This window comes from Mastacembelus armatus, chromosome 16, assembly GCF_900324485.2.
Source record: "Mastacembelus armatus chromosome 16, fMasArm1.2, whole genome shotgun sequence".
In the NCBI taxonomy this organism is placed as follows: Eukaryota; Metazoa; Chordata; class Actinopteri; order Synbranchiformes; family Mastacembelidae; genus Mastacembelus; species Mastacembelus armatus.
In genome coordinates, this window is record NC_046648.1 from 195780 (window position 1) to 219456 (window position 23677).

General features: G+C 42.9%; 1 protein-coding gene across 1 annotated transcript; it reads left to right on the forward strand.

The window, feature by feature from the left end:
• Positions 1 to 590: 590 nt before the first annotated feature.
• nkd2b (NKD inhibitor of WNT signaling pathway 2b) lies at positions 591 to 22488 on the forward strand. The gene is made up of 10 exons (XM_026292947.1): positions 591 to 851; positions 945 to 971; positions 1067 to 1152; positions 17917 to 17977; positions 18259 to 18386; positions 20372 to 20467; positions 20588 to 20735; positions 20837 to 20894; positions 21040 to 21164; positions 21331 to 22488. The coding sequence occupies exons 1-10, from the start codon at positions 827 to 829 to the stop codon at positions 21945 to 21947; spliced, it is 1371 nt and encodes a 456-aa protein (XP_026148732.1). The 5' UTR covers positions 591 to 826; the 3' UTR covers positions 21948 to 22488.
• The last annotated feature ends 1189 nt before the right edge of the window (positions 22489 to 23677 follow it).

Here is a 23677-nt window from a genome sequence, read left to right on the forward strand (position 1 = left end):
GAGAGAAACTTGACTTAGAAATAAAATGACGGAAATCAGGTAATACCGTAATAAAATATTTTCATTTACAAAAAAACATGAATGGAGCTGTACAGACACTTACACCAACAGAGGACGTGGTTTTACCCTCAACTATACAAAACCTGCCAAACCAGCCTGCAGTGCGTCAAGCTCAACAAACTCAGACCGGAAAGTAAATGAATGTGCTTTTCAAAATAGTATCAAAGAAGTAAAGATATATTTTGCTCAGTGATTTAATTATATTTTTAAACAAATGTATTAAATTTCATACAGCTGAAAGGAGCCAAAATGAACATGTTTGTCAACAAAAATGTTCTAATTGCAAATATGAAGATGTTCCGTCATAAAATGGTAGTCGGTGCTAAACCTTCACCGCAGGTTAATGTGCCAGTTGCTTCCCTGTGTTTCTAATTTAAGCTGTATATTTATGTAGAGCTATTTCATTTGGAAGCACTCATTTATTCCAATATTTTGAACACGTCTCCGCTCAATTCAAGCTTTCATCAACGAGGTGTTTTATTTTTAAAAGGCTCAACCGGAAGTTCCCCAGGTGTTTCGGCAGGTCTTACACTTGGTCCTCGGTCTCTGCTGCGGTCGCACCGCTTCCACATTCAGTTGGACCGCGGAGAAACACGGAGACACGTTTTGCAGCTTCGCCCCGTTTCTGCTCAGATGCATCAATGAAGCGTCAACCGAACCGAACCGAACCTTTGGGTGAAGCTGGAGGCTGCACAACAAACACGATGTGAACATGTTGAGTCGGTGACTGTTTCATCCTTGTCGGATTTTGTCGGAAGGGTTTAAAATGGGCAAACTACAGTCAAAACACGGTAAGAGAGAGAAAGCATCGACTGGTCGCATTTAAAGTGTTTCCTTTTGCAAAAACAAAAACTACTGTCTGTTTTGTTTCCGATGACCCAAAGCCTGTAAGCGCAGAGAAAACCCTGAAGGTGAGGAAAGATCATTTCGAACAGTTTATAAACGCCAATAGTAATAATAATGATCCGTTACTGATCGATGTGTCTGCTGCTCTCTGGTGTCCCAGGGGACAGTTTTGTGGTGAACGCCTTCCTCCGGAGAGGGATGGAGGAATGTGAGCGGTACAACGATCACAAGCTGAAGAACATGCAGGTATCAGGCTCGTTTTCTCTGATGATGAGCCCAACAATAAAATCAGCTTCTTTTTAACTTGTGTTTTGATGAAGACTAAACCAGTTCAGTGATTAGTCTCTGGTTCTGGTTTATTTTAGCAAATATGTTTTTTTTTTCGTCCCATTCTGGGTCAATGATAAAGCAGCTGTAAAACCAGAATCAAAGCATTTCCTCCTCTTGTGTTGTAAAGTGTGTGTATCATACATGTTCAGCAGCTTTACATGGGCAGACCTGGTGTGTGTGTGATGAATCTGTAAACACTAAAGTTGTCTGTCATTCCCTTTTCCTGAAAGATGAGCTGAGGAATGAGCTGTGCTCACATGCATGTGTGAAGACACGCCGGTGTCTTTGCAGAGTTGTAGGTTGTTGTTGTTCCTGTGATGTCTCAGCGGTTATTCCCCCGCCAGCATCACTGGATGGTTATGACAGCCATGAGTCCCACATGTAACGCGGCTCACGCACACACACACACAGGCGGATGGAAAGGCAGTCATTTCTCAGACTGAGGGATATAAAGTTTGCTCTTGTGGCTGCTGGCATCGTGACTCAGGGCTGTGTCTTTTTCCTCAATGCCGCCCATTCGAGTGCGGCTCCCAGTGGGCAGCCTTCTGCGGCGTAACATTACATCACGTCAATTAGCTTGTCATTTTGAGGGGCACGAGAGTCCTGAGCTCACAGACAGAATCTGCGAGAGGTACTGACAATCTGAGAGGTGGGTGGTTGTAATAGTGGAAGAGTTATGGATTATATCAGGGCCATAAACCTCCCACCCATGGCAAATTAAAAGAGAACTTTGGAGGAGCCTGACTTCACACTCCTCCATAGGGAAACCACCCAAGGCAGAAGCCTGACACTTATTAGTGGGTGGGCACCACCCTCATTTCTATCAAAGTCATGCCTTTGATTTATTTTGCGTCATTAGCTGCATTAGAGGCTTGTTCACAGACCAGAACTTGATAACTGTCAACGTTCAACTAACCAGCTCCATCATTTTTATGTTTTCTTTGTAACAAGGCTACACTTGATTGTGCAGAACAAAATGCAGTCTCAACTGTTATTGTATTTACTGGTCTGGTATTTTTGGCTTTTTCTGTGTGAGAAAGTAATTTAATGTCATTGTGTTTCATTTCTGTTCTTATTTCCGCCATATCAGTATTTTACTAACGTCAACTTTAGGAAAATGTAATGGCCACAGTTTTTGGATACCAAGGGATTAATCACTAATGAAAACATTGGTTTTCTGCATTCCTAATGCAATAATGCCACAAAAACCAGTATCATAAATGGAATTAAGACATCATGGTGCTGCTGTGGTTAGCACTGTCGCCTCACAGCAAAAAGGTTCCGGGTTTGAATCCTGTTAGACCCTGGGGCCTTTCTGTGTGGGCTTTGCCTGCTCTCCTTGTGTCTGCGTGGGTTTTCTCCAGGTACTCCGGTTTCCTCCCACAGTCCAGAAACATGCATTTTGGGGTTTGACTAATTGGTGATGCTGAATTGCCTGTAGGTGGGAATGTGAGTAAGGATAAGCAGTAGATAATGGATCAATGGATGGATGAATGGAATTGTTACTATAACAATGTGTTGTACTGTTGTTCTGCAGATACAATATGTGACTGACTGCTCATATACTTTAACAGTTCTGTTGTGTTAATGTAAAGATAGATGATCCCAGACAGTATCTATCTCTGCTATAAACCAGAACCACTTCCTTGTTTGATCCCACATGCTGTTTATTAATTATTTGCTAGGATTGGATTGCATTGTCACCTTCTCAGATATAAATACTGGCCGATGGGCTTCACACAGTGAGGAAACAAGTCAAACAGAGAACAGCAGAGATGATTTTGAGATTTGAACTTTTTAGCTCAATCTGAGTCAGGTTTTCTTCTCCTGAACATTTCAGCGTATTGCTCTCATCGGATAGTAGTTTCCCCACTTGGCTGATGTGCTGCAGTTAAAATTACTTATGATTTCATAAAGGAGGAGATTGGGCAAACACAGTGTTTGGCTCTGACCATCCCCCTCCTCATTGTCAAACGGGGGAGTAGGATTCCTGAGCTGCCTGGCTGAGACTTCAAAGTCTAGAGCTGGGAGTTATAAAAGGGCTCTGATATCAGCAGAGCCTCCGAACCCTCGCCACTCCATCCCCCTGCCCTTTCCTGGGGGATGGGCTGGGTGACGGAGTGGTCCCGAGGGGAGGGGGGGGGCAAGCACACCACAAATCTCTTCAATAAAGCATTGCCATTTCTATCTAAGAAATTGTGAATGCTTTGCCATGGTTTAGCAATAAGTAAAAAAGATCAAAGGATGCAAAAGCTTGTTTAAATATTGATATTGCTTCAAACAGTGATTCAAGATTGCAGCTGGCAGGTTGTCTTCAGTCTGTAATTCTATAGCCTCCTTAAAGTGGGGATGAGTGGACAAAGAGAGCATGATTCAGCAGGATGACTTGGCTCATCTGCAGGGTTCTGCAGGTGTTTGAGCCCTAACTGCTGAAGCACCTGGTGTAATGGAGAAATATCACAGCTGAGATCTCTGGCAGTCCAGGGTTTAGTTGCCACCCAGCCCCACAATCAGCTGGGATTTATTGATTATGTAAGATGCAGAAAATTCTGAACACTGTGGTTATTAGCGGAAGAGTTTTGTGAAGGTTCACCATGTTGCACCTCTGGAAACATCAACACACACACACACACACACACACACACATCCAAGGTGCCTTATTTTGGAGCTTCAAATGGACAGGCTTGGATGCCCAAATAATGACAGGCTAATTAAGCTTTTCCCAAAAGACTTGATCTGTGAAGGAGTGTGTCAACATTTTAAACTCCACAACAAAGATCTTTATTCTTCCATGTGAAAAGGTTAATAATTTCACACTTGAAGAAAAAAGACTTGGGATTCAGTTGGATGAGACGATGTGCCAAAAACTCCAAGACACAAATTTATTTTGACTTATGAAGAATTACATAGTACTCACCACTAAATAATAAATTATGTCTAAGAGCAGAGTTCCCAAGCACCTCACTAAACTAATTGTAAGCTGATGTTTTTTTAACATTCATTTGGAATCTGTGAATAAGACTTTCCCCTTCTATAAAAAAAAAATTCATTTGGCAATCCTTCTCAAAATGGATGTTTTGTTTGGACAATTTGCTGCTGGGCATTTGGGTATATCTTCTAGTCACCATGTTAATTTTGAGTTAGCAGTATTTGATTTGGATCTGAGGCTGGGATATCGGTGTAATCGTGAAGCCTAAGTGACATTTTGTCAGTGCACAGAGCTGCACATTTACAACTGAGGTCATTTCTTTGTAGTTTTGAGTTGTTTTTGCAGCCTCTGAAATCTTCCAGTACCTCGAGATTTCTTTTAAGAAATATTCTCATCTGCAGCATCTCATGGTTTTTCATTTCCGCCTCTCTCACAATTACAAATGACAAATCCCTGTTGCAGAAATACCAGGGAGCGAGACATGGTGGAGAGGAGAGAAAAAGGTGTGCTCATATATGTACTGTTTTTGAAGGGACTTGAAGGCATTTGGAGAGTTTTTTTTCCAGCTTTCTTTTTTTTTTGAAATTGGCTTCACAAGAAGGCTAGCTGTGAGCCTTCATCTCTGAATGAAAAGCATGTGGCTGGCATCCAGAACAGCGGGGTCTTTCAGCACAGCCCCAGCAGACATCTGTTCCTGGTTTGTACAGCCAAATCCTGGAGAGGGGAGAGGGGCTGTGTGGTGGGAGGGTGGCTGGGGAAGAGGAAAAGAGGAGAGGAGGTGGGGTTGGTTTAAGGGTGTTTTTTTTTCTTGGGGGAGATATTTTCGGGGTTTTAAAGGTAGTAGGGGAAGGGGCATAATGGAGAGCCTCATCCGCTTTGTCCACCACATTGTTTGGGCAGGATATGACCACTGACCTCACGTTACTTTCTATAATAGCTTGTAATAGTTGCTAAACATGCACATCACACTGTTCTATTGGAAATATTTTTTTTCAGTATGGTGTTTGCCATTTTCCAAAAGAAACATTCACTTCTCTGTCAGGGAAAACATCATCACCTGGTTGCTCTCAACACTCATCAGGCTTGTTTTAACCATTCTTTCGTGTTGGGGTGTTTAAGTGTGTATCACCACATGGTGAGTCAGAGGTTGAATCCCTCTCTCACTTTCTGTCTGGATGTTTGTGTGAGAATGAGTGAGTGAGAGGCAAAGAGTGGTTAGAGTGGCCTGTGCCTAATGGAGAAAGACATTAGAACAGTACAGGCAGATTAAGTGTTTATTTTTCTGAGGAGATTTATGCTGCCTGAAGTACTTTGAAGCAGTGCGTTCACTTTCACCTAATTCCTCTAGGAACTGTAGTCATGAAGAGAGCACGGCCTCTGTTTGTCCATCAGCAGGAATCAAAGAACCATCACACAACAGTTCACAAGCGTTTGGCACAATCCAGGGAGAAATGAATAATAATGGACAAAAATGAGCCATGGTCCACACACTTGATTTTTTTTATCACAGGGACTCTCTACAAGACAGACCCTCAAGGTTTGACAAATGCTTGAGACATGTCAAGACACATGTTAGTTTGATGTATGTTGTGGTTTAATGGTGCATTTTATTAAACACAAATGCAATTATATTCATGTTACAACATGACATTGTCATACAGAGCACATGAGGTCTTGGATGTTTCCCCATGTTGTCTGTTGGTAACCTAAACATTGTCTGTGTAAGGAGTGGTTCAACATTTTGGAAAATATGCTGGTATGCTTGGCCGAGAGGTGGATGAGAAGGTTGATACCCCTGTCCTGTCTGTACATTCAGCAAAAATAACAAAACATAAATTAACAAGCACCTCTAGGGCTGTATTCAGACTGACAGTAGTCCTGCTGAAAAAAAAAAACCTGCTCTATCATCTGTTTGAATAAATCTGGATAGAAGGTGCAGCAGGGTTGCCAACGTAGGAGTCCATCCATCATCTAGACCCCCTTATTCCTAACCAGCATCCCAGGGATCAGCTGGAGCCTATCCCAGCTCTCTTTGGGTGAAAGGCAGGGGTCCACCCTGGACAGGTCCCCAGTCCATCACAGGGCCACATAGAGACAAACAACCTCACACACTCACACTCACTCCTATGGGCAATTTAGAGTCACCAATCAACCTGACATACATGTTTTTGGACTGTGGGAGGAAACCAGAGGACCTGGAGAAAACCCACACAAGCACAGGGAGAACATGCAGACTCCACACAGAAAGGCCCCTGATGGGTTTCAAACCAGGAACTTTCTTGCCGTAAGGCAGCAGTGCTAACCACTAATCCACCGTGCTGGAGTCTCTGGTGAAAAAAGCAGGCTTGTCTGGTCCAGCACAGGAGAAGCAGCTCCTCAGGACCACAGTCGGCTGTGCACCTCCATTTAAAGGAAACTGGACACTCATTTGATGACAGTGATGTTCATATTGTGGACAGAGAAGATAGGTGGTTTGAGAGAGGGGTCAGGGAAGCTATACATGTCCAAGTGGAAAAAGCCTCCCTTAACAGGGGTGGAGGGCTCAGACATAACCTGTCTTCAATCTACCAGGCTGCTCTTTCATCTTTCCCATGAAATTAAGGAATACATCAAATGTTTCCCAGGGAGGACACACTCTGCAGCCAGTTGGCGGATCAGAGGGGTCATGTGAGTCCACCATTAGATCCTAACGACCCTCACCTGAGCTCACTTCTATTGTTCACCTAATCAGCCTATGGGACTAGGGGTGGAGTGAAACCACCCTGAAGCTTTCTCTCAGACTCGGATGAGTAGTAAAACGTTTTGACCCAAAAACTAGAAGTCCAATTGCCATGACTCTAGATAACCCCAGACAGGACTCGCTGTTTCCCTCTATTTCCAGTGTTTGTGCTCAGCTAACCGTCTCACTTAATGCTGAGAATAATATACATTTAGATAGAAAAAATGGGAGTTGCCCCACTTCATCAGTAGAAGGATTTCATATGTGCAGACAATAGGAATGAAGCTCTGCTGCCTTTAGACATATCTCAACCCATCATCACTGCCTTGAAGTCACTTATTTCCTGTCACTGCCTTTCATCTATGATCTGTGAAGCGTTACAAGGCTTGATTGCAGTAAGTCATCACGCATGCTTGAATATCAAAACTTCCTGAATGAAGCCTAACCCGGGTTTTTAGTGGCACTGCATGACCTAGACTGGCATGGTCTCTGGTGACAGCAGGGAGACCTCAGTTCCCCTGCATAGTTCATGTATTGGTGGCTGTTTGGGGCAGCCCCACCGAGGGTTAACAGTGGTCAATGTCTTTGCTCTCGTTCTCTGCCAGAGGAAAGAAAATACCTGAATCTGAAGCCCAGTGCTTAGCGCTGACATTTTTGGCATAGGCTGCTGGATTCAAGTTTGTGTTTGATCTTGTGCTTCTCTCAGCCAAGTAAAACACCGGGAGACTCAAAGGTTATTACATTTTAGTGTGTAAGGTATGTTTCCACATAAACTCCTGCTCCCCCTTAGAAAGCTTTAGCTCTTTTCCAAGTGGACTTCATTTTGCAAGCCTTAAACCCGGCAGGGGAATACTACATTTTTTTCATTTATGGTTTTGTTGGTGTTATTATATGTTGTCATTGCAGCCCATGTTAATTGATCAATGCGATAAGATCAGGGCGGACACGGGATACTCCAGACTCCATGTATAACAGAAACATTATCAGAAGAGACATTGCAGATCTATTCTTGTTTAAAATTATGTCCTTTTGAATATATGTATATAGAAAGGGAGACCACGGTTTTGCTTGTTTGCATAAAGGGGGGGAGGGGATTCACCACAAAGGCCAGATGCTTACTTGACATATATAAACACAAGAGAAACTAAATAGCAGCATGCAGCACAATGCACACATCCCTCTGTTTTGGTTGTCGCTTGAAGAAAAATCATATACATACAGACCATCAGAGCCGAAACCAAAATAAAGACTAGTGTTTATGGAAAATACAGTTGGACATTTGTGGGTGTAGTTAGTCAGTATGTGTTTTCGAAGTATTCATTCAAGTTATGATGCAATATAAACTTAGTTTTACGTAGGTTGTTCAGGTTGATTCTCTGCATTGTTCTGTCTGTATAAAACGCTGTTAGAGTCACCCCTGAATGCTTCGAAACCTCATCCTTGTTCCACATTCCTGAACCTGATGCCCTGCTAGGTTTGAGACTGGAGAGTGAAACACCACAAACCCAGGTTTCCTGTATACTAAAATAAAGCCTAGTGAAGGGCACCCAGAGCCGCTGGCATTGCTACTCATTGTTGTGGACGTCTGCTGTTTTTCAGTCTTATTTACATATAGATCAAGCTGTGTAACGGGTTGTTGTGTTCAGTGTTATATACTCTAGATGGAGCACTAATGTGATTTTGAGTGTTTATTCCATACAAGGAGCCGATACCTTGCTGATTTGGTGTTCAAAGTGAGCTGTAACAATGTGCTATTTATTCTGAACTGTGTTCATAGGTGAGCAGACTTCGCACAGTATCCATCTTCCTGACATCCAGTTTTATATACAGAATGCTATAGTATGACATTTATCAAATTCACCCAAACCTGGACCCCTGAGGAGTTCGGCATCTTTCTCTCTGCACTGAGCTGAGCCTCCCCCTCTTTGGGACCCCAGTCCTGCACATGTGTAGCTATCACTATTACTCAGCTCATAAAACACCACAGTCCCATCTGAAAGTGCTTAGTTGTTGAAACACACGAGCAGCTTCAAAGCTTGGATCCAGGCTCTGCAGACAGCACAGGCCTGGCCCTCCTTCTCCACATCACATTCCTCTCCAATGGGGAATGGCTGCAAATTTGCTTTTGTTACACAAACCTGTTCCCGTCATCAAAACCCTCAATGGGTCTCGTTTGAAAGGAAGTGGTTTATTTTTGTCACTGGGTGGTACATTTTTTAAAATTTCTTTTGGGAAAGAATGGTGTCAGGATGATTTTTGTTATGTGTTCAGAAAAAATAGGAACTCAGTGGTTCTCACATTGGTGTATTTATATAACCAAGCACCTTTTGTTCTCTTTCTGTATGTGACAGGAAGGGAGGAAGAGGATGAAACAGCACTGAAAGAGCCACTGTTCTCATTTCCTCTGAAGACAACTTTCTTTTCTTCTCCCATCCATTTCTTTCCTGAGCATATCCACTTCAAAAGCTGACCTGGCCCTGCGTGCCATGTAACATGTTTACCTAAAGGCTCATGTCAAATAAACAGCAGTTCTCCTTGAGACGCCTGCCCCCCTCAGCAAGAACCTTTCAGAGACACCATCTGCTCGTATGACATTCTTCACAAAGACAACACACGCTTCTAAATCTGGATTTTATTTCATCATATCGCTGCTGAGTGACGTGTGTAGTATGTAGTTCCACAAAAATCACTTCTCTTTGTACCAAAATGAGTTACAGAGTAGGAAAGACAGAAAAATACTACAGTATAGTAGCTCTGCAAAGTCTTTCACTATAACCAGCACTTACTTCTTTGTGTTGATAGGGGCCAACTGATCCTATCAGTTGAAGAATGCCAGTGTATCAGAATATCTGAACTTTTACCGCCAGTGTCATGTGCTCAGCTTTGAGAACTGCTCTATCCTGGTAGCACCTGATTATCTCATAGCTTTTAAGTTGTTATTGCGCATCACCACCCTCTGCTTTTTGAAGCTGTAAGTCTGCCTTCAAGAACTTTTAAGTGACACACTTAGTGCTTTTAAGTGGACTGTGTCCAGACTTGCTGTGTGATACAGGGCCAGACTCCCATAAGGCTTGTAGTTTTATAACGAAGATAAGAGTAGCCTTCACGAGCAGATACACTAAGCTAACTCAGCTCATGGTTAAGCGCAGGCTCTTTCATTGCCTCAGAGCCCTGGTTTCCAGTAATTATGACCATGAAATCAGCAGCTCTCTGGCCACTTTGCCGCAAAACCTGACCTGGAGAAGTAGGTGGAGCAGAGCTGAGTTGCCCTCTGCACCATAGCCTTTTGATCTCTGCTTGTGCCATGGATGAATTACGTTCCAGAATTTCACACTGGGGAACTGTGTTTCAAACACACACTGCTAGTCTGTCGGGTCACTAAAGTGCACACATGGCAGCTTCAGTCCAAAAGGAAGAAGCACAGATGTTTCAGTCTCGCTGACTGAATCTGTACTAGGCATATTTCTGTGATGTGTCACAAAAGAAAATTGTGATTCATGGTTTACAGCATGAGGCTTCAAAATTCTTAACTTGTAGGTAGGATTTTTAAAGTAATTCATCATGGGCACATCCTGTCATGCTTTATTTTTTCAACCAGTAATTTTCTTTGTGAATAATTCAACAGAAATATTAATGAGCTTTGCATGATTTTAGTGCATCACTAATTTCTTTTTTCTACATCTAATCTCTTCAACTTCAGCTTTAAACCTTGTTCTTCTTTTCATGGGAAATTTCATCTCATATGCTGAAGCGTTGCAGCCCTTTGGCACGGGTCCATTTTACATATCCCACTTTCCATCACGATGTCTGAAGTTGTGGAGTGGCCCTTGCTTCCCGCGCTCAGCAGTAGTATATTGTTAGGAATCCTCAGGAAAACACTTGGTGTTGACCGTGGGATGACCCCCTGTCCAGTTCCAGGCCTGTGAGGAACTTCACAGCTTGGAATTAAGCCTGTTCTTGCAGTGTCAATAATTCCCGTGGGACTGGCAGTCCCTGACAGTGGAATCAGACCACTAGACAGAGTTACATGACAGCACAGTGAGAGACAGAAGATAAAACACCTGCAGCCACTTCTGTGTCTCTAACTTATAAATATGCAGTAGCTCCTTTTTTCTGAGTCAAATCTAAGATTTCTGTCAGAAACTGTGCAGTTGTCTGCAAAGCCAAGACATTTTTTCACCCACATGATGTTGGCAGGATGGCCCCGGGCCTTAAATATTTCATACTAAGGAGGAACAGTACCAATTATGCAAACAAGTGGTGTCTCCTAGGACCTGAGGTTTGGCAGATGTCATAGAGAATAGTTAGGCTATACAGCATGAGTTATTAGAGGCTCTGCCTGTCTACCTTAGTTATTTGTTGCATCCTACTACACTGAACTCTGTTTTTTATCTGTCTCGGACAGCGAGGCTGATTGCCCCTGAGGGCTGAATAGTACAGTACAACAGACAGACATCCGTCTCTGTTGCCTCCCAATTGTATGTGTTGAGAGTTCACGCTACATTACAGGCCAATTGGTTATGGCTTTATAAGCTCTGTTTATCGTAGCCAGTCATATGGATCTGCACTTCTCTGTGTGAGCTACCTACAGGGAGCCATAACTAGTGGACTGTAGAGCTTTGGTTTTAACCCTGAACCTGTTCTTATCCTACTGGGAGACATGTTCAGGAAACCAGCAGGCAGCCACCAATCCACAGGCATTTAACAGCAGGAGTGCATCAGATTTAAGTGAGCAGTCAAAAGGTTGGTGAGAATTCGACAGCATTATAGTTGTGTCCCCCAGTGATAGGTGTCCGTCTGGGTGTACCAGTGTACAGGTAAAGCCCAAACTCAAATACACTAAACCAAACAAGAAATTTCAGTTTAATTAAAAATATAGATCCATGGCCAAAGATGAAACATGTTAAAATATTGTTACAGTATCTAAATAACATCCTGCGTAACCCATCATGTTTTGAAGTTGGTGCTGATCGATATATAAAAGAGCACTGGGGACCACTTTACATGTAAAGCGTGGGCAGGTTGCTGTTCCTCCTCAATGTCACGCAGCTGTCCTTCCCAACATGGTTTGTTTACATTTCTCAGTCACCCTCAGGAGCACTACAACGCCTGTAGCTCCATGAACCTCCAACCGCAGAGCCTCGCCCCTATGAACTGCCAGGCCTGGTTTTCAACGCAGTGACTCAAATCCCTTGCAGCTTAACAAAATGAGAAGTGAAAACAGTAGTGTTGGTGGTTATCTCACAGGTGAGAACAATTATAACTGACATCTCAATACAAGACAGACAGCTGGAAACCTGACACTGACTACAGTACACAAAAAGCACCTTTACAGGTGGGAGTGTTTGTGTTGAAATTGTTTTCACCCAGCACAAACGGACAAGGAGGAGGGGTGCTTGCGAAGACTTGATTTCTGCTAAACCACATGGGGTCATTGCAGCTGATCACTTTCAGAACTGCTCAGCTGGACACTTGTGGAGAGTACATAACTGTGTGAGAGGTGGACTTGCTTTGGACCATAATGGGATTGGCACTGCAGCTACCTCACCCACAACCTGGCATTCTGAGACCCACCGTGTTGATTAAAGGGCCTGTGGAATGTGGAACAAATCCTCTCAGCTTTATCGGCCTGGGCGCTCTCCCCACTGGCTGGGCTCAAGAGCCAGGGGTGTGCGCCGGAGCTTACAGAATTTCATGTAGAGGCCAGAAACACAGGAACATCCTGTTTGAGTCTAACCGCATGTCCCACATTAGCTTTGATATGCCGTCAGGGTGTGTGTGTGTGTGTGTGTGTGTGCTCTGAAATTATGTTCGTGTGTAGTTTTGGTGTGCATCTTTTTGTTTTTCATCTTGTGCTGCTGTTTATTTTAGGACCGACATGACTATATAAATATTTGGTTAGTTATCTGCCACTAAATATATTTTACATAAATTGGTGTATGTCATGCAGGCACGATTAATAATTTATTTTTCATTATAATCAATTTAGCATTTTTTAACATTGAATGTACCTGCAATAACATTTCTGAAATAAAACTGTGAGGATTTACTGTTTTTTTTTGTTTGTTTTATGTCACTGTGACTTTAATGATCTTGGGATTTGGACTGTTGCTCTGATTACTGTTTGATTGATTACTGTTTGATTGATTACTGTTTGATTGATTTCACAATATAAAATTTGACTTGACTTATATCATTTGAAGCCAAAACATTAAATTCTCAAATTTTAACCTAAATTCCCTGTGTCACTTGTGAGGTGCTGTACCTTTGTGTATATCATTATATGTTAAGTGCATTAAACTCCTGACATTAGTCTTTAAGAATTAAAGAAATATGGTCTCTGAAGTACTGTCATAATATGTGAGGTACATTATGGTTTAGGATTTAGGTTTTTGTGTTTCAGATCTAGTGAACCATGACAGCACCTTTGTGTTTTGCTCTTGGCAGTAATTGATTAAATACGTTAACCGTGGTTTGATTGGTTATGCCTAATCAGTTTGCCTAACTTAAAGATTCATAAGTGTGACTCCAGTCACTGGTATGAGGTTTAGCCCCTACAGTAGCAGCCTGTGTGACAGCTGAGCAGAGGGCACTCCGTTACATCAGACTCCTATCAAAGCCCACTAATGAAGCCAAGATGATTACAGCACCGGTGGCAGATGTAGGGTGGTCAGCCAGTGATGCTAATCTTTGTTTATGCCATCCAGCAGGTCAAAATCAAAGTGAGAGATCGGTGTTAGCATGGGGAGTGGAGTCTCTCCTGATTGAAAGGGAGCGGGTGACTCTCAGCACTGCTGCTGTTACATAGGCAGGCAAGCACGCTCGTTTCCCCCACAGCTGTTGTTATACTAGGACCGAAGAGGCTTCGCCCCGTTGATTCATGTCCTGCCAACAGAGAAGTTTTGCCTCTTGTTTGACCTCAGTGAGAGCCCCCCTACCCTGAAAGGGCCATATCTGGGTCATCATGGGTGCCAGGATGTCATTCTGCTCTGATCTCATTTCCATTCATGTATCATGACATATTATGACACACTGATACATTAAATAAAGTATAATAATTAGTGGACAAAAGCTGCTTTTAGCTGTCTAGTAATGATCCAAACCCAAACTGAGGGTCATTGGCTCTGCCTTGATAAAAGCACATGGTCATAAACTAAATAATATTTGTATTTATGTATTACAACTTGTTTATGTTGTGGTCACAATGAACATTATTAGGCAGGCTATCTCAAATTAAGGAGTACATCCAGTACTGTTTGTTCCAATGTTTCTGCCACGCTACTCCCTCAGGCCAATCTACTGTGTTGACTTTGAACACCATAATTACCATGACTTAGACTGAAAGCCGAGGCCTGATGAACTAAAATGAGAGGGGGTTTCTACTCCGAGACCAACAACTGTCTTGCAAGAGAAGAGAAAGACGTTGTGCAACCAGCCTTCTTTCCTTAGCTCCTCATATTTTCAGCCCCAGCCCTCTCCCCTCTCTCCACCCCTCTTCTCCCTCTATTTTACTATGCCTCTCCTCAGTATAACTGCTCACATCTGGTTTTGAGTCAAAGCCAGGTTGGTTTCTTGGAATGGTGGGCTTTTATTTCTCAATGGCCCCACTACCTCTCTAGTTTCATTCGTTAAAGAGTTTGCAGTTTGTTTATGAACTGGTGTTCCTTTCTTCATATTCATACTTTTCAGTGCTCATGTTCATCAGTGGGGGACCCCACAAATATCCCCAGTAATGGCCTGCTGGAGTGGGAATGCCGGTTGGCTGGAGGTAATCGAGGCTTTTCTGTGGCATCCTGTCAAGTGTCAGTTCTAGGTGATTTTGTATTTCTAGAGACTCTACATCTCGCAAAGCTCCCAGTGTTGGGTGCTTAGTATTTCTCTCTAACATGCATCAAATTATGGAAATAATTGAGATCGTTGGCCTGGTTTGGATATGGAACCACACAGTGCAGTGCAAAGAAGCCTAATTTTTGAAAAGAGACACACAGACATAAATGTACAGTAATAGCTGGGTTACAGTGTTATATGAAATCTGAAGTATTTCAGAGAACCACATAGTTTCAAAATTATATGGTGAAGCTTCCAGACAGTGTCCTGTTTTTTTTTTTTTTTCAGCATATGTTTGTACTTGGATATGCGTCCACACAACTGATCAAGTTGCCATATTTCATACCCTGAGGCCAGAGGAACCGTGTAAACTTCATGTTAGCGGTCCCTGTTCTTGAAGATGTGATTTTTAAAATCGGTTGTGCATCATATGGTTTAAAGAATGGACTAAAAGAAGTGTGTATACTTATATTTAGGGGCTGAGCTAGATGGGGGGGAATGTGAGAACAAAGATGTGCAGTGTTTTCCAGTGGGAGGATGGGAGGATGGGTGGTAGGCAGGCAAAGAGAGAGAGACTGCTGGGGGATGTCTGATGTCACCTGGTAGGGAGCTATGAAAGCTTCCCCTGGTTACCCTATCCCACATAAAAGTCTGGCAGTAGACTGAGGCTTTAGGGAAGCTTGGCAGAACTGCTGCATTAAACAGGAACACACACCTCACACACCTCTCTGTCTGCCTCTTCTGTCAAGGCGTCTGGGAGGGAGGACCGGTTTACATGGAACACTGCATATTTCCAATGCTTGTTTTTTAAGACAACAGTAGATCTAATACGATAGCATCTCTTTGTCATTCCTGTCAGTCCTGTCTGTCCCTCACATGAGGTTGTTCATGTCTTCCCCATGGGTTTCAGGTGTGTGCCACTGGTCGGAAACAAGGAACACTTTGGTCCAAAATGCTAACAGATTTGCATAACCTTCAGATTGGTTTGTGATCTGATAGTGAAAGAATGAGAGCTGCTAAGATGCCAGAAAGCAGTTAATTACACATGTGGCGGGCAGATTTGAGCCCGACACTGTGGGCGATGTGGATGGAGATGCCATGTGTTTAGACGTTAAACTGCAGACTGCGGTCAGGCCCAGCCTGCTCTCTCATTAGCTTTCCCAATGGATATAATGAGCATGGAGGTGGGGGAAAGCCATGTGTTCAACACGAGCCCTGCTGATTCCCTCCTTGTGCACTCAGCAAGCCGTCTCCTAATATCTGAATCTTAATTAGAGACAGAGTTCATTTTTGGCAGTTGGTGGATTGATTTGTTTCATTATACGTAACACTCTGCATCCTGTCTTTCATTTAGAGGTGTTTATACACTGCTCTGCACCCTCATGGGAACGAGGATGACAAGAATCAATGGTTGTCTTTGATGTTCCTCTGAAGTACAGCACAGTGTGTCTGTGTGAACTCCCTCTTCCTCACATACTGCCCTTCATTAAGGGACTGTGGTACAAAGGGGAGATAAAAGCATCCAGCACAGAAACAACATTTTGGCTGCAGAAACCGCAAAAGATGGAAACTGTAAGTGTTTTTGCACAGCGATGCACATACAGTACATGCTTCTCATGCCTAGTGTGTGTATTTGCTGGTTGTTTGGGGCCCTGGGAGCTGTACCAGTTGGTTCCACCGCTCCCACTGAGCTCACAGGCGCTGGAGTAAGCAATAGATGGACCCTATATGTTTTTAAACAAAAAAACTCTTCTTCTTCTCCTCTTATCTGCATCTCTCTTCTCCTATCTTTGTTCCTCTTATCTTTCCTTCCCTTCTTTTCCTCCTGTTTCCTCTTCTCCCGCCTTTCTTCTTTATGCCTCCCATTTACTTCCTATCTCTCTCCTGTTTCCCTCACCTCCTCTCCCCCAGTGCTCGACTCCCATTCTTTTGCAGTTTTCAGTGTCTCCAGTGGCCAATTTGCAGTGGGTGTCCGAGCCTTGACCCTAAGACTATATCCCCCACCCGCCTTTTGAACAGTGAAGGTCAGGGCCAGATTACAGGCTGAGGTATCATCCTCTGAAGTGAGGAATAATCACGGGCTATGAGATTGTTATATAGAACCACAGGCCCTGGCGCAGTCATTACTCTGAGAAAGAGGGGAAGGGAGAGGGGGGCTCGTTCACCTAAACACATGCAGATGTTGAAACTCTCGCTTGAGCCTCGGCTCTGTCGAATGTACGTGAAGTTCATTTGTTTTCAAGCATCTATCTGTTTTTTATTTGTCTCATTTCACTGGGCCTCCTTGATTCAATCTGTTGAGATTTTATATCAAAGTGTGTGTGGAGCAGCTTAGTGGACTGAGAATGACGTAAATAAGATGAATCATTTGTTGTTTAAATACTTGTGGTTTAGGGCTCGTGCTGCACTTAATTTTCATTGTTTCCACAATCCAGTTGTAATTAAAGAATGTGTGTGTTTGTGTGTGTTTGTGCACGCACATTCATCCCTGTTGCCTTTGCTTCATTGTGCCTTTGAATTAGCACATGTGTGGGATGGTTATGCATATACATTGTGGTTCTGTTTTATGCAGGATATAGATTATTCACATATGACAGAGGAGCTTTTTTCCCCTTCCACCCCTTTGTCCAGCATTTGTTTTATGGCTATGGAGCCGTGTATTTAATCAGTCCCATCCTATCTGCATGGAAATTTCCATCTGGCAATTATTCTCCATTCAAAATAAATACAGGCATGTTGCTGAGAGCTCACTGTGAGGTTTGTTTTACATAAACCTCTCAGAGTTAGGTTTTCAATGAGAAATGCAGCAAAACCTTTTTTCCTAAACTCTGGGCCCTTACATTAAACACTTCTCAGTGGGTTCCATGTCAAACAGGATGAGAATACACAGGTTGACTAAGAGAGCTCAGATGAGAAAGTGCATTATAGCCTTTTTGATGGATGTGAGGGGTCCGTTTGAAGGGCTTGCAGGAATCTTGAAAGCTTGGCTGTGGCCACGCTCGTTGTGTCCCAGACAGCGAAACACAATAAGCATGCAGATGTTCAAAGTGTTTAGCTGCTCTGGAGCCTCCAGGCCTCTCCCTCTCATCTGAGTAGGAAATGCTTTAGCTGGAGCTGTTTGTTTTCTCTGTGTCTGTGGTCTGAACTGTAGATTCACTTACATCTCTGACACCCCCCTTCACCTTCATTTCTTTCCTTGTCCCAGGAGTTTCCAAGTAGTGAGCAGAAGGAAGGACAATACACAGATCAACACTGTCCCCTAGAGGGTAGGTGGAGAAGCATGTGTTTTCTCTCACTAATAGACTTTGTGCAAAAACAATCTCTGAGCAGCAGCAGATAACATATGTACCATGGTATGATGGATTAAAGACAGCATGTATTATTCCATAAATGCATGAAAATTGATTCAACTTATTGTTTTTATTTTTTGAGAACTTTTTGATTTTATAGCTACTGAACGACACAGTTGCCTGTTTTCTGGATGAGATATCAGTGTTTTGTTCCTAACCTTTTTGTGCCTAACTGGGATTTCCTTTTGTGTTGACAGTGGTTCTTCCTCCAGAGAAGGCTGAGGGCTGTGAAAGCTACCTGCAGCACCTGTATGTTGAGGACGGAGAGAGAGACACACTTCGAGATGCCTCCAAAGCCCCAGGGAAGAAACGCATTAGTTTGGATGTAAGCGGTTATTTGAGCTGGCAGCACTGTGGTTATTCAGACACATTACTTTCAGCTCCTTACAGCTCAGATGAATTAAGACATTAATTATTAACAGGAGCATGAGCGCTTTTCTACAGTATCCTGTTATGACTATGATATATTGAGTCCCTCAACACTGGAGCAGACACAAGCAACGTGCAATAAGATTTAATGAATCAGTGCATGCAATAGTGAACTGGTGTTACCTAACGTGGTGGGATTGTTTTTAGTGTTTTTCTAAGTCAGTTGTCAAGAACCAACAGAATGGAATGTTGGAATTGTTTTTGGTTTTCGTTAGTGAAACATTGGTTAGACAGTCAATGCATGACATATTGGGATAACTCTGTCTTAGCTGCTGCTGTGGGCCTTCACCCTGTGCACAGGACATCAGATGTATGTTAACACTGCTCCAGACCATATTCTGATTTAATTTAGATACCAATAAATAGAATAAATAGATTGTAATGTTTAGACCTTCATATCTCAAAGAACTGAAGATTTGCCTTTTGGTGCTGGTTATGTGAAATGAGGAGATATTATAGAACCATAAAAAGCTGCTTATGTCCCTGAGGTCTCCTCCTTTGTAACTGCACACTGCCTCTCTCACTATGTCAGCTCTCCACCATGCCTGCTGCACAACCTATATTCCAGATGTTTATTTTCTCAATTATGGCCATGTTACTAGATACTTCTGAATCAAACTTACTGCCAAAATGTAGCTGAGAGTAGTGGTTGCTGTCCTTTTCCTGAAAGAAAGTAGAAAGACAAGGTCATAGTGGTAGAGCCCACCATCCCAGCTCGTTTCTCTTTGTTGCTCCCAGACAAAGTAAAAGTATCTGAATGGATTTTGTTTAAAAAAATGGTCTGTTTCCACATTGAAATCAAGATTCAAGCTGGCCTCCTGCTCTGCTCTGCCGCTCTCAGGATGTATGAACTCGGTGTGTGAAACCCAAAATGTGATTTTTATACTACTCTTTGACAGACGGACCTCAGTTGCTGCTGTTGTTTGTTTGGCCTTGTAAGACAGACTTTAAAGTTACCTGCAGATAATACTCATGTAAGGCTTATTTTGATTTCAGCCAACGGGGATGGTGTCATGAATTTATCTTAACAGCAGATTCTCCCTCATTCCCTCTTAGAAAATGTTAATGGATCACACAGTGCAACTGACAACAGCAGTCACAAGTCAGTCTGATGTACTCTGCTGCCCCCTGTTGTTATAAGCAGGGGAGATTGTAGGATCAGGCCTTTAGAGGGGCTCAGCCCCCAAAGAGAATGAGGCATTTATACAGCGCCCTGTGGTTTCTCTCAGGGGTCTCTCTGATCTGTCACTGTCTTCTCTCCGTCTTTGTGCTGTCGACCAAATAGTAAACTTAACATCCAGTCACAGAATCTGTGATGTAATGAGCAATATGAATTGATCCACATCTATTTCTAACATTGTTCTGGTATAATGTTAGGTTGATATGAGCAATGCAGTTAGGTAGTGTCATTTTGACCTCACCTGAACCTGCAGTGCTTTATAATACAACACACTGTTGCTATTTCATAGCACTTACAATAAAATCAAAAAGTGCACCAGTTGTTTGACAATGTTGTTTGACAGTATTCACACCATGGAGCTGTGACACACAATGTCTAGGTCACAGAAATAACGAGCCAATGATCACAGTCACTTACTTGAGGTTTTAATCTTCACCATGAAATCCACCACCACCTTCTTCTTCTACATTACTTTTATGTGTGTGCCCGAACACAAAACAAGTTCACAGAATCTGGCATTAGTTAATAATAGGCCTAATGATTAATAATTATTCATTATTATTATATTTAGGGGTGCTGAGATGAAATTTAGGTGTGCTTAGGGCTAAAATTGCTCCTGGTTGTAAGTGTTGCTGTAGTGTTTGCTCCAGTTGTTTATGTGTGTGATGCTGTAGATTTTATGGACACGGTTGTATCTACAGGACTTGGAGTGTGATGTGTCTGTGGAGGATGACAACCGTCAGGAGTGGATCTTCACACTTTATGACTTTGACAACAGTGGAAAAGTTACGAAGGAGGTGTGTTTGTATATGAGCTGTAACTTTTCTGACTGTCATGTTTCTTGGCATAAGCAATTTTTCTTTGTGCTGAAGCCTTTACACAACTATATTACAAACTTTATTTTCCTATCATCATAGGACATGTCCAGTCTAATGCACACCATCTATGATGTGGTGGATGCCTCTGTGAATCACTCCTGCCATAATAAAAACAAAACCCTGCGTGTCAAACTGACTGTCACTCCAGAGCCAAGGTGCCACAGAAGAGGAACAGGAACAGGGACAGGTAACCCCTTAAAGATTTGTAGGTTAGGGCACCAGTTCACTTTAGTCTGTGTTGCAGACAAGCTCTGTTTTTTTTTAAGGGCTTGTACTTTCTCTCTTCAGATCGCTGTCATCAGGACGAGGGGCGTTCAGCTGACAAGCGACTGTCCTCATACATCAGGTCCATACACATCAAGTATTATAACTTTGCATAGACGCTTGTCTTTGTGCCTTGTATTCGATTTTGCAGATTACATGTGTAAACTATTGTAAGTGTTCCCAATAGTCTCACTTGGCCACTCATGCTTTTACTTATTACTAAGCAGCAGAGGGCAGAGCAATGATGTGTCAGCCACTGAGGGCCAGCATTACTGTGTGGATGAGAATACAGAGCGGAGAAATCACTACCTGGACTTGGCTGGTATAGAGAACTACACTTCCAGATTTGAAGGTACATTTTTATTCTTTTTGTTGTTGTAAACTTGATCGTACAACATTTTTATATTACAAAGGCAAACTGAAAGTTTAGTGATGTGTAAGAGAAAAAGCAGTCATTTTAAGTGCTGTAAATTTTAATTAGGCAAACAACCGAACTGTTGTCTCTGTCTTTCTTTTAGGAACCAACCCTGCCTTCCCTTCCCAGGAACCGCATGGTCAGATCTCCCAGAGCCAGGGCCGCTCTCGTTCCCAGGAACCAGAAAGCCAAGTCATTTATCAGCGCCGCTCACAGGTCATCAGCGACAGCTACAACCCCACAGAGTCTCGGAGCAAGGGTGCGCAGTTCCTCAAATCACCCAAAGGAAACTACAAGGGAGGTGGAGGGAATAATGGGGGCAGCGGGGGTGGAAAATCTGCCAAATGTCATGGCTACCACCCCCCTCTGCAAACTATGGTGCACAGCGGCAGCACAGTGGGTCACGGGGGTCAAGATGTGTACCACATGCCGCACCAGGCCCAACCTTCTGTCCATCATCAGCATCCTTTGCAATACAGTCACAGCAAACGCCTGAGAGCCAAAACCCGAGAGTCCCCATCCAAAACTCCGCTGTCTCCTCAGCCCCATCCCCAACAACAACCCCCTCTGCCCTCTGTACTGCCAAGCCTGGAGAGAGAGCAGGTCTCTGGCCCACCTGGAAGCCCAGGGTTTGTGGTTCCTGTGGTCCAACGACATGAGCACCACCATCACCATGAACACCACCACCACCACCACTACCACCATTACCACCAGACATGACGACCTTCAGTGTGCAGTGACTGAAATTGTGCAGGACCAACCACAAACAACACACCAGTCAGACGGACTCATTGTCACCTTGCAGTGAGAGCTGTCTCTGTCCGGGATCTTTTTATTCTCCTCTTGCAAGCTAAACAGATATATCCTAGGATTAGATGTGTTGAATTGTATTGTGTGATGGCAGATGATATTGGACCGAAGGGGCGTATTTCTCAAATTAGTGTGTAATAACAAAAGGTGTGTGGTGCAGTTTTGAAGTTTTTGTAGATTTCCTGCTGGGACTGCTGTGATTATTACCTGTTTTCAGTGAGGGTACAGATAGTAAAGAGGAACAGATTAAGGGACTTTTGACATAACATACTTTCCCTCCCTGCTGTTGGTTGAAGTCTCAGTAAGCTATATATCAGATTAGGTTTGTTCTGTGTTTAAGACCTTTCCAAAACAAGGATCTCAGGTGTAAAGGTGCTGCTGCTCTCAAGCTTTTCACAGAGGCTTCTCGTTCTGGGAGGCCTAATGTGGACTGAGGGGTTTCCTGTTTGGGAGGGGGTGGGGGGTATAAAATCACCACTGCCAGTTTTAATGCAAAAATAATTTGCTATGTAAAAATATATATATATATATATATATATAAACACATTTTACTGTATAATTATTATTCTGTATATGCATATGTCATCATGGGTATAATTATGCATATATGTATTTTGTCTTTTATATATTTTAATAAAACATTATATAGTTCATTTATATTATTGTTTATTTGTTCTCATAATACACTTGGGTACAGTGTGTTACTCGGATGGCTTAGCTGTGGTTTAATGGTAGATAATGGGCAACTATCAATGTGTTGTCAGTGATTCATGGTTTGAATTAATTTGACCCAGAGGTAAATGAATCTATCTCTTCACCTAATTTATCTGCTAGAATGTGTTAGATATCAAGTGTATTACTGTCTATTAGTAATACACAACCAAATTTAGTTATGTGATTGTTTGGCCACAAAGGTGACCCAGTGTTTTACGTCTCTTTCTGCTGCACTTCCCCCTGACAATAAAACAGCTCCATCATGACGCAGGCCCAGGTGAAAAGGCCCAGGTACATGACTGTGGTTAATTTCCCTAAAGGGTTCGTACTGTACACCCCTAACGTCCTCCCTAATGGCTCTGTATGCCAAGCAGAGGTAGTGACTAAGCACTGAGCCATGTGTCTATGCTGCAAACTGAATATTTAAGACTAGACTTTGACATAGGGCCTCACTATAAAGCAATAATGTTTTCACACTTGTCATTAGAGGAAACACATAAACATTAACATGTAGTTCTGCCCCATTAATGTCATTATTTATACCCGTGTGTTCCTTAAACAGGCCACACAAACCACCAGTCTGACACTGCACAATCCAATTCAGCCACCAGGAGGCAACAAATGGCCATCGATGGGCCGTCGGCAGACCACGAGGAAAGTACTGAATTTGATAATGCTGTGACCAGCTAATTCAACAAACCTCAGTTTGAGAGTTTACAGACTGTTATTGTCTGGGATGATACTGATATAGTGTGGAATCTGTGGAGCTGCTTCATAGGCAAGAAACCAGTTGGGAAACGTGGTTGATAAATGTGTTTTCACAAATGTTCTTGAGAAACTATGGGACTCAGCAGGGTCACAGCCCAGTCTTAGACCTGTTGACAGAGAGCATACGTGCCCAGCCTATACTTACACTGTACAAATAA